This window comes from Sminthopsis crassicaudata, chromosome 4, assembly GCF_048593235.1.
Source record: "Sminthopsis crassicaudata isolate SCR6 chromosome 4, ASM4859323v1, whole genome shotgun sequence".
Classification (NCBI taxonomy): Eukaryota; Metazoa; Chordata; class Mammalia; order Dasyuromorphia; family Dasyuridae; genus Sminthopsis; species Sminthopsis crassicaudata.
Window position 1 is genome coordinate 27,787,655 of NC_133620.1, and position 10,971 is coordinate 27,798,625.

General features: G+C 61.0%; 3 protein-coding genes across 6 annotated transcripts in view; 2 read left to right on the forward strand and 1 right to left on the reverse strand.

The window, feature by feature from the left end:
* Positions 1 to 3,040, forward strand: part of EFCAB14 (EF-hand calcium binding domain 14) — a 31,260-nt gene extending 28,220 nt beyond the window's left edge. For 2 of the 3 annotated variants that reach the window (XM_074266026.1, XM_074266028.1), the window contains one exon: positions 233 to 1,841. In XM_074266026.1, the coding sequence (XP_074122127.1) occupies positions 233 to 426 (194 nt within the window). In that variant the 3' untranslated portion in view covers positions 427 to 1,841. Of the gene's footprint in view, positions 1 to 232 lie in introns of all 3 variants that reach the window. The other variant, XM_074266027.1, reaches the window with a different exon arrangement.
* An 858-nt stretch (positions 3,041 to 3,898) lies between these two features.
* On the reverse strand, positions 3,899 to 6,315 carry TEX38 (testis expressed 38). Of its 2 annotated transcripts, none has more exons than XM_074266030.1 (2): positions 5,111 to 6,315; positions 3,899 to 4,560 (listed from the first exon to the last, which is right to left on the reverse strand). In XM_074266030.1, the coding sequence occupies exons 1-2, from the start codon at positions 5,279 to 5,281 to the stop codon at positions 4,105 to 4,107; spliced, it is 627 nt and encodes a 208-aa protein (XP_074122131.1). In that variant the 5' UTR covers positions 5,282 to 6,315; the 3' UTR covers positions 3,899 to 4,104. The 2 variants fall into 2 exon arrangements, with proteins under 2 accessions (XP_074122131.1, XP_074122132.1); XM_074266031.1 differs by having other exon boundaries at positions 3,899 to 4,646; positions 5,111 to 5,275.
* ATPAF1 (ATP synthase mitochondrial F1 complex assembly factor 1) lies at positions 6,309 to 10,528 on the forward strand (the record flags this gene model as incomplete). Its single annotated transcript, XM_074266029.1, is given in 4 exon segments — positions 6,309 to 6,807; positions 9,151 to 9,259; positions 9,690 to 9,737; positions 10,466 to 10,528. Coding segments are annotated over 4 exon segments (561 nt in total), but the record flags the coding sequence as incomplete, so codon positions are not given.
* Positions 10,529 to 10,971: the final 443 nt, after the last annotated feature.

Consider the following 10,971-nt stretch of genomic DNA (forward strand, 5'->3'; position numbering starts at 1 on the left):
TTGCATCCCCATCCTCAGGGACCAGTGTGAAGAATCGGGAACTCTGGTGTCTTGTCCCCCCACTGTCTTTGTTGAGACTTTGGCAAGGGGGGCGCCCTGGTCGACGGCCCCCACTTCTCTGCTGTGAAACAGTGGGAGCCATACAGGCCCCTCAGCTCTCCCACAGCCGCTGTTCTCCCCAGCTGTTTGCCCAGAAGTGAACTGGTCGTAATCGAGTGCCTTATCTTAACAGATCTCCTGGATTTGTTCCAAAGGACGGGCCAGGGGCCTGAGGGAAAGCTGTCCTACCAGGATCTCTGGAACCTGCTTGGCTCTGCCCTCCCATCTGCCCAGAACATGGCAGAGTTTGATGTGGACAGAGACGGGACATACTCCTTTCCGGAGCTGAGACTGGCTTTAGGCATTGAACACATGGAGCAGAATTAGAATTGGGAGCCCAGCCCCGGCCTCCATCTAGCCATCGCCTGACGAGTCAGCCCTCCCTCAGCCCGGCAGTCCCCACATCTTGAAAGCTGCATAGCACTCCTTGTTTGGAGAGTCTAGATAACAGTTATTTTTTTAAAGAGGAGAACATTTCCTTCTGGGAAGTAACTGTACTTTCAGGGCACCCACAGGAATGTCGCTTTTGAAACGCCCTCCAATCCAGGGAGTCCTAACTCCGGTCCTTCTCAAGAGGCAAGACCATGTCTTTAAACTGAAAACCGTGTACATAGAGAGAAACCCCTATTTTCTATTTTACATAAATTTGCCTTAAATTAGCTGCACTTTATAGAAACCCAGAAAAATCTTGTCTTTTCTGTCCGAGAGAGGCCTTTTCCAAGCATTTGTCAGTAGTTGACATTGAACGGGGAATTATGTGCACTGGGGAGATGTGAGAAAACAGTCCTGAATAGGCTACTAGTGACTTCGCACAGGACCCAGGCGGGAGGGCTGCTGCCTCCCTGGGGTTTTCTCACTAAGCAGTCACCCTGCTCCCATCCCCGTCCTGACCAGCGGGTCAGAAAAGGGCCTTGTGGGCCCCTCCAACCTCATTGGAGGCTCTTCAGGTTGTCGAGCTTAGCTAAAGTGTTTGCAGGAAAGGATGGTGTGAAACCCGGGAGCCCACCTTTTGTGGCTTCTCCTCTTCCTGAGATGTTGCCTTCCCCTCCCTGCCTGCCCCCTCCTCCTGCTGATGGGACGGACACAGACTCATCCCTTCCGTGTGGTCTCTGCCTGGTCACCAGGGCCATTCTGCTGCCAGCCAGTGTCAGAGCCTGCCCTGAGAGGCACAAAAGTGAAAATGAAATGTCAGACATGCTGGGCCCTTGCATGAGACAAGAGGCCAGAAAACCCCCGGGATCTTAGCAAGTGCAATAGCTTTCTAACCCCCCACAGTGGGGCTGGTGGTGGGCCTCCAGGGATAGTCAGTTCCAGCCACATCCGGACACATCTGAGAAGGAAGCCTCTGCAGAGTCATCTGTGGGGATAGGGAGGCTGGAGAAGTCATGGGGCAAATGCCTTTATTTAGCTGCATTTAGGTGATGGCCCCTTGGCAGCCTGGCAGTAAAGCATCATCCCTACTTGGGTGGGGGCTGTTCTTTGAGGCAATCCTTAAGTTAGAGTCACAAAACCCCTGTCGAGGCAGGTGAAGGTCGGCGGGGGATGAGTGGGCCAGTGCCCTGGGAATGTGTCCGATCTGCCATGATAAAGGCTTCTCTCCCTGCATCCCCCCTTCGGCTGCACCATTTCCCGGCAGGAGGCCATGATCCGCTGACCACTATCCTGGCCTTGCCTGTGACCCTCTTTGGTATACCTGTCCCTATAAATACTCTAACAACCAAATAAAATTCTAGCAATAAAACTGACCACTCTAAGAGCTGTATATCTTGTCCCATAGGGCTTATGTCTATACCTGTCAGGGTTTTTTGGTTTGAATTTTTTTTTTTTTTAATTGATTTCCGTGAAACATTAAGGGGATGGGCCGGCTGCCCTTTTTAACTTGAGCAGTTCGGAGATCATGGAGAGCCTTTGGGCCAGTTTAGTTAAAAAGTCTATTTCAAGTTTGGCTTAGGCATTAGAAGGAATCCCATTGGCGTGGGCCAGGTCTTGAGTCTGTCATTACTGGCCAACTTCCAAGGGTCCCGGGGTCTAATCACCTGCCTGACTCCCTGAAGCACCACCTCTGGCAACGCATTGACTGGCAGTGCTGCCTGGGCCCTCCAGGCCCGAGTGACTGTGCCTCTTCCAGGCCTGGCAGCATGGGATGGTCCTCCAAGGGATGGCTTTCTCCGAGCCACTCTGGCCCCGAGCAGCCAACCCTGCCGGGCTCCTCAGTCATTTTACCTGCTCTCTGTGGCCCCACTCAACTCTGGGACTGTTTCTTGCTCTCGGTTCCCTGATTGTGGGGGCGGGGTTTGGCCAGGGAGCCCTCCAGGACCTCAGCCACAAACTGGCCCACGGCGTTGCCCAAAGGAGAGTTGGGGGCGGGGCATCAGAGAGAGGTGTAATGAGAGCCTGAGAGAGAGGGGATCCCTTCTTCATTAGCTGTGATCCAGCCCCTTCCAGTCCAGGGTCAGAGCATCTGTGCCTAGGGACTGCATTGGGAGCTGACCTCCCCCATCGCTCCTTTGTCCCTCTTCTCTTCCTCATTTCTGTCTGTGTCTCTGAATCTCCCGTTCTCTCTCTCTCTCCTGGCCCCTTGTGTCTGTTTCTGTCTTTCCCCATTTCTTCATCTCTCTCCCTCTCTCTTCTCCCCACCCCCCATCTATGTCTATCTCTCCCACTCTTCACGTTGAGATGCTCCCTTACCCTCCTATTGGAACTACATTTTGTAGAGCATGAGCCATCTTGTCCTTGCTCATCTACCTTGTCAGTCTCATCCTGAGGCAATAGGTTGGATCTGCCCTGTCCGGGGACCCGAATTGGTCCACACCCAGAGAGGGGATGGATGTCTCCTGCCTGTGGAGTAGTCTGGGGCCCCATCCCTGAGAGGAGCTTTGCACTTTATTAACATGTAACAAGTTTGAATTTCTCTAAATAAAACATTTCCTCTTTTTTCTGATTGTGTCTGTGATTAAAGCTTATTGAGGTGGGTTGAGGGGTACAGCAGAGAGGAAAAGGCTTCCTTCTGGGAGATGGGCTGGGGAGGGAAGCTAGATGAGTGGAACAGAAGCACCACGTGAAAAATAAAGTGGGGAAGTGGCCCAGCACATTGGCAGAGGAGCTTGGGCTGGGAAGGAACAGTTAGGGACAGTCTGCAGCTAGGCCTCTGAGCATGGAGAGGTTTCCCAGGGCTTGGGAGAGGGTTATGGTTCTCACCCCCCCCCCTCTCTCTCTGTCTCTCTCCTCCTGCTAAGTGGACAAAATAAGAGTTGCCTCTACTTCCTTCCCAGTCAGCCACTGGGAAAGAACTTTCCAAGATTTAAGGGGTAAACTTTGTTGTTCGATTATTATTGCAGCTGAAGTCTCTAGTGAGTCCTGCCCTTCACCCTAAGTTAGGATGTGCTGAAAGGATGAGGGAAGCAGGGATGGAAGGATCCATGATTTGGGTCTGTTTGGGGGCTCTGACCTGCTGTGATCCCGGGTACCTGACTACTTGGGGAAGGAGAAGCCATTGTCCCCTGGGGGAAAGTGGTCACAAGTGGTCTCAGTAACGGGACCACTAGGAGAAGCTTGGGCCCATTGTATTGGGGTACCCGGGAACGTGAGATGGAGAGCCAGAAGGAAACTTGGAGATTGTGGAACCAACCCAAGCCCTGGTTCTTCAGCAGGCCCAGAAGGGGAGGAAGTAGGGACACTGCCTCCCGCATCTGTCATAACTGTAACGGGGCAAATGATGATTTAGGCGTGGTCCCGGCTCAGTTCCTTTTGTTTGGCGCAGCCCTCCGCCCACCCTCCATCTCCCAGACCAGTGGTTGGGTTTGTTTTTAACATTTTATTTTAAAAGTCTAATCTCAGACTTGTTTGCCGAAGGTGATTTGGCTGGGGATGGGCAACTAAGGCGAGTGAGAAGACAGAAGCCACGAACTTTAAGAAAAAAGATCATTGCATGGTGTGAGTCCAAAGCAGGCCACTGGCCCCTGGGCCCCCCTGGGCCCCTGCCCCACGCCCCTCCCCATGCCTGCATCAGAGCTCATAGGCCAGGCCCTTAGGGTTGAAGCAACAGTCCCGATGGGCCAGAGCTGGCAGAGAATGAAACTGGACATTCCTCTGAGGGCAAGCAGCGAAAGGGTAAGAGGCGGAGTGGTTCACCATGGGGGGCACGTTGCCCAGAGAAGGGGCAAAGGCCACCTCCTGAAAGACGGGGTTGTGGGGCGCCGGGGTGGAGTAGCAGACCAAGGGGGGCGCCGAGGCCGGGCACATGAGGAATCTGGCTCGGGGCGCGTCACTCTTTCCTTCCGGGATGCTAGTCGGGGGCTTGGGGACCTCGGGCTTGGGGCTGGCCACTGGAAGGTCCACTTTGACTCCGGTGTTCATGCCGTACTGCCGACGCTTGTTGATCCAGTAGAGGAGGGGGCTGTAGGTGAAGGTGGCCGCCTGCATCACCTCCACCCACTCCTGAGCCTGCTCTTCCCTTCGAACCTTCTTCCTCCAGTGGAGAAAGACCATGCAGCCGCCAGTAGCCACAGAGCACAGCCCCAAGACCCCAAAGTATAGTGGGAGCCAGACTTGGGAAAGGAGATAACAGGGCTAGCATTAACCAGCGCCCGGGGATGGGAGCAGCCCACCCACTGACCACCAGCAAGCCTCCCTCCTCCTCCCCCGGGGACTCACCGAAGCACAAGCCCCACTGAGGAGAGACCCTCAGACTGGCCCTCGGGGAGCCTCGGGGCCAGGGTGCAAACATCCGGGGCCGCCCCCTCCCCCACCACTCAGAGGTCTCCTGCTCGCCCGTGCCAGGGCCCCTCCCCTCTGACCGCTGTCCGTCCTCCGGTCTCAGAGAGCGCCTGACGGCAGGGAGGGTGCGGGGCATGGGGTGAGTTGGACAGAAGTGGGGGAGGGCCGCGCAGTCACCAGCCCCCGTTCTCCTGCAGAGACGTTGGCTGAGGCCGGATAGCGGGAGGATGTCGGCCACAGACGCAGGGGGAGGCCTGGCCTTTTCCTACGAGGGGAAGGAGACTAGAGCACCTACCACCGGGGATGCTCGGCCGCTCTCCGCGGGAGTCCATGAGGGCAGCGGGCTGGTGGTGCCGGGGAGCCTGCGAGGCTCTCCAGGGAAGGCCCTCTGTCCGGCCTCCTCCAACAAGATCAGAACCCCAGCATTATTGCTCCTCCAGGTTGCCAGGCTCCGGAACCTGAACATTCCAGGGGCCGGGGTGTCCCTGGGGGCGGGGGCAGCGCTCCGAGGTCTGGGCCCCCCCCCCAGAAGGCCCCGCCTTCCTCCGCTCCCCGCCCCCAGAGCAAGGCTCGTCCCATCCCAGGCCGAGCAAAGGTCCCCGGGATGGCAGAACAAATGGACGCGCGAACTCCGGCTTCGGGGTCCCCGCGGCTTCACTTCCCACGTGACCCAGTTTCCCTCCGTCTCCTGAAGCTGTGGCTCCTGTTGAGCTGTATCGGGACATGTCTTCGGGAGTCCGAGCCCGCAGCCTTCTCGGCACCCAGTAGGGCCTGAACATGCAAGCCCACTACGGGCTCCATTCTAAGTGGAGCTGCGTTTTATTCCCCTCCTGCCTCTGAGGCCCCCTCGCCCCCTCCCCGGGATTCTGGCAGAGCCACGCCCCCTGCCCAGGCCCGGAAGGAGCTGTCCCCAAACGATGACACGAGGCCCTGAAGGAAAATCTAGGAGAAACGCTGCAGACGAAACCTCAGGGCTCAGGAGGAGCCGGGAGGGGCTTCCCGGGGCGCCTGAGAACGACCCTGAGCCTCGGCTTCCCGTCCGTAGGAGGGCGCCCTTTCACATTCCCCAGGCTCTGTGTTCATTTGCCATCCTGACTGAGGGCTTTGCTTCTGGCCGCGCGCGGCCCCCGCGGGCCCGGGTAAATGCTCGCGCCTTTCCTCGCCCCACCTGCCTTCATCTCGGACGCCATTACTGTGAGCCCCCCGAGGGCAGGGACCTGTTTTTGCTTCCTGCGGCGCCCGGCACAGTGGGTGCTTAATAAATGTTGATCTAGTCTAACCGCTACGTTTTAGAAATGAGAAAACGGGCTCAACTCCCAGAAGGCGCCGAGGTCAGGCGGGATTCGAACCCAGGCCCTGCTGCTGGGCTTCAGACCACGTGGGCAGACAGCTGTGAGGGAGCGCTAGGGCCGGGTCACATCTCTAAGGGAATGGCTTGCCTCGATAGGGAGAGAGCTCCCCATTCGAGGAAAGCCTCGGGAGTCGGCCTCGAGTTCTAATTCTACAGGTGTCCCCCAGGTCCAAGCCTCCCCGGAGGCCCCTCCCCTCTCGAGGCTGCGCAGAAGAGGCCCCGCCCGTTAGGCAGGAACGTTGCTGCGGCGGAACCTTGGACGCGGGGGCGGGGCGGAAGCAGCGGCGCCAGGGGAGGGGGATGGAGGGGCGCGCGACGGCTGCGGCGGAAGCGGCGGCGGCGGAAGCAACTGTGGGGGCGGGCGCACAGGTGGAGGACGAGGAGGAAAAAACTATGGCGGCAGCCATGGCTGCCATGGCAGCGGGAGGCGCGGGCCCAGCCGTGCTGCAGGTGGCGGGCCTCTACCGGGGCCTGTGCGCCGTGCGCAGCCGCGCTCTGGGACAGGGCCTCGGCCTAGGCTTCGTGGGGACCGAGCAGCTGCGGCTCTTCTCCGTGCGCCGGAGCGCCGGGAGCGGCGAGGCCGAACTCGAGACTAACCCCTACTATGACAAGTACCGGGACAAGATCCAGCAACTGCGCAGGTGCGGAAGGACGGGGTGGGGCGAGGAGGAGGCGGAGCTTCTCCCTCTAATTAGCAGAGACCAGATCCTATCATTGTTCAGGTGCCGAGGGGCGGGAACGGAAGGGGCGTCTCGCGCTGACTGCGCAGGTGCCGAGGGGCGGGCAGGGCTGGGAAGCCGACATTGAGAAAAGGTCTCCAGAACTCCTCAGCCCTGGGAGGGAGAGGAGGCGGGGATAGCCTAATTAGATCCTGCTGCGACTGCGCGGTGGGAATCTAGCGTGGGGTGTTCGAATCCTGACCCGCCGCTGAGATTCAGTTTCCCGTGTGGAATTAGGATTACCGCAGCTTGGGCTCCCGATCCCCAATCTCCCCGCATTCACTTCCTGTGTCTCCAGCCAGGGTGAAAAAGTGCGGGGCTAGTTTGCCCGTCTGTAAAGTGAGGTTGCATGGCCCCCAATCCAGATCCGGCCCCGGATCTCCAGTCCTCTTAGCCTGGGCTCCGAATGTCACCTCACAATGCCAGGTGTGCAGTAGGTGATTAATAAGTGCCGGCTGGCTGACTTGGGTCAGAATCCAGTGACCCTGTAGCCTTATGATGCCAAGTATATAGAAGGTGACTAACAAGTGCTGGCTGGCTGAGGTCGGAGACCAGCCGCTCCTTTGTCTCAGAGGCCCGGCACGACAGGAGTTTCTGTTTTTCAGTCCTCGGGCCTGGTGGGCGCTGCAGGAGGGTGGAGGCGAGGCTCCTTCAAGGGCACATTCTCGCCGGGCCTGGCTCCCCGAGCCCGTGGGAAGGAAAGGCCAGGGGCTCCCTTACAAATACCGGCCTCCTGAGGGCCGCTACAATAATCCCCCTTTTACATTTGGGGCCACTGAGGCACCAGGTCACAGCTGGGAAGCGGCTGCGGCCGGACTAGAACTCTGTCACTGAGCCCGCCAGCCTGGGCTGCAGTTGGAGGCCTCCTCTCCCCCCCACCTCACTCCTCCCCCACCTCACTCCTCCCCCCACCTCACTCCTCCCCCACCTCACTCCTCCCACCTCACTCCTCCCCCACCTCACTCCTCCCACCCCCCATCTCACCCCCCATCCCCACCTCACTCCTCCCACCTCACTCCTCTCCCCCCCACCTCACTCCTCCCCCACCTCACTCCTCCCCCACCTCACTCCTCCCCCCCACCTCACTCCTCCCCCCACCTCACTCCTTCCCCCACCTCACTCCTCCCCCACCTCACTCCTCCCCCCCACCTCACTCCTCCCCCACTTCACTCCTCCCCCCCACCTCACTCCTCCCCCACTTCACTCCTCCCCCCACCTCACTCCTCCCCCTACCTCACTCCTCCCCCACCTCACTCCTCCCCCACTTCACTCCTCCCCCCCACCTCACTCCTCCCCCCACTTCACTCCTCCCCCCACCTCACTCCTCCCCCACCTCACTCCTCCCCCCACCTCACTCCTCCCCCCACCTCACTCCTCCCCCACCTCACCCCTCCCCCCACCTCACTCCTCCCCCCCACCTCACTCCTCCCCCCACCTCACTCCTTCCCCCACCTCACTCCTCCCCCACCTCACTCCTCCCCCCCACCTCACTCCTCCCCCACTTCACTCCTCCCCCCCACCTCACTCCTCCCCCACTTCACTCCTCCCCCCACCTCACTCCTCCCCCTACCTCACTCCTCCCCCACCTCACTCCTCCCTCCCACCTCATTCCTCCCCCCCACCTCACCCCTATCCCCCACCTCACTCCTCCCCCCCACCTCATTCCTCCCCCCACCTCACTCCTCCCCCACCTCACTCCTCCCCCCACCTCACTCCTCCCCCCACCTCACTCCTCCCCCACCTCCCACCTCCCCCCACCTCACTCCTCCCCCACCTCACTCCTCCCACCCCCACCTCACTCCTCCCACCTCACTCCTCCCCCACCTCACTCCTCCCCCACCTCACTCCTTCCCCACTTCACTCCTCCCCCCCACCTCACTCCTCCCCCACCTCACTCCTCCCCCCCACCTCACTCCTCCCACCCCCCATCTCACCCCCCACCCCCACCTCACTCCTCCCCCCCACCTCATTCCTCCCCCCCACCTCACTCCTCCCCCACCTCACTCCTCCCACCCCCCATCTCACCCCCCACCCCCACCTCACTCCTCCCCCCCACCTCATTCCTCCCCCCCACCTCACTCCTCCCCCACCTCACTCCTCCCACCCCCCCATCTCACCCCCCACCCCCACCTCACTCCTCCCCCCCACCTCATTCCTCCCCCCCACCTCACTCCTCCCCCCTCACTCCTCCCACCCCCCCATCTCACCCCCCACCCCCACCTCACCCAGGCAAAAGCCAACCCCGGCCTCCCTCCCCTCCCGCAGGTCGGACCCCGCGGCCTTTGAGTCCCGCCTGGAGAAGCGGCATGAGCTGCGCAGGCAGCCCGTGGGACACTCCAAGCAGGCCGACTTTATCCAGTGTGTGGAGCAGAAGGCAAGAGAGCTGGGGCCTGGCCACACCGGGACTCCCCGGGGCTCTGGCTGCACGGTGCTGTGGCCAGTGGGGGGGGGGCCCTCTGCAGGGGGGGGTCTCTGCAGGGGAGGGGGGAGGGGGGTCTCTAGGGAGGGAGAGGAGGGGGGTCTGGGGGGGGTCCTCTGTGCCTCCCTGCAGGCCCCCGCCAGCTGTCTCCCCCCCACATCCCTGCCTCTCACCCCCTCACCACCCCCTCCCAGCTCCCTGAAGTTCTGGTTCGTCCAGAGCAGAGCGGGCTCGGGGTTCTGGGGGACATCTGGGCCCTGGACGATCAGGGAAAGGCCCAGAATAGCCGGCCAGGTGGGCGGAGACGTGGCGAGGGCAGGGGCTGGGAGGGTCCGCTCCTTTCCTTCCCGAAGAGCCGAGACCCAAGACTTCTTCCTTTCAGTAGGAAGCCCTGGGGAAGCAGTCTTCAAAGAGAGGATTCACTAAAGACAAGGTAGGGGCTGGGGTCCAGGACAGGGGGGGGGGGGGGGCGGGCTCCTCCTTCCCCGGCCCTCTCTGGGCCGACGTCCCGCCCCTGCGCCCCCAGCCTGTCAGTCAGACGCCTCCAGGGCCCAGAGGAGGACCCTGACAGTCGTCTCCTTATCCCAGAGCAGCTCCCCTTGGGGGGGGGAGCAGACCCTGAGGGGCCAGAGGGCTGGAGTCACCTGGGGGCCCCCGGAGGCCAGAAGGGGAAAAGAAACGGAAGAGCAGCCGAAGTTCTTCCTGAGGAAATGGCGGCCAGAGGCCTCCCTCGGTACCTCGGACTTCCTTCTATAGAGTGATGGAGGGTCGTCAACCTGGGGTCCATGGGAGTGTGGGCTGACCTCAGGCGTCTGTGAGTCCCCTGCTTCCCCTTCATTCTGACCAAAATTTAGCATTCGCTTCCTCTGATTTTTTTACGCCTCCATCAGAGGGGGTCGTGGGGGTCCCTGGAGGGGTCCAGACCTCCTGGCCTCCATGTCCCTTCTAGAGCCACAGGTCTGTGGGGCCACAGGGGCGAGCCCGGACATTCTCTGGCCCTCGCTGGAGCCGCCAGCCTTCCTGGTCACCCGGGCCAGAATTCTGAGCGTGGCTCCCCCCGGGGACGGCTTTGGGAAAGGAGCAGACGGCCCGGCCCTCCCCCCAGAGCCTGGAGCTGGGCGGGGGGTCCTTCCTCTTGACCACCCTCATTTCCCATTTCAGACTCTCAGCTCATTCTTCAACCTGGAGATGGTGAAAGATAAAACTGGAGAAGAAATCCGGCAGGTAACGCACCTCCCCCCTTGGGGAGGCCTCAGGCCCAGCAGGGTTTTGCTGAGGGGGGACCCCGACTGGTCACCACTGGGGGGGGTCCCCGGTCCTGGGACGTCTGCCCCCCACCAGCTAATCCCGCAGCCTGTCTTTGGGGTTTCTTCCCCCTTCCAGCAGCTTCAGGGCAGGATCCCTGCCCACCCTCAGCCCCCCCCCGCTCTAGCTGTGGGCCCAGGCAACCTTGCAGAGCCCCTCTCCCACCCTGCCCCAGGCCTGCTCCACGTGCGCCGCTCATCTTCCTGGGAATCGGAATGACTTTGGGGGCCTGGAGTTCTGTGGGGGAGGGAGACCCCCGGGCCTGGGCTCAGCTGCCCCTCAGACACTGACTGGCCGCGTCACCTGAGCAGGTCACTTCCCTCTCAGTAACATAAACTCCTGCCTGCAGCCTTAGGAGGGTC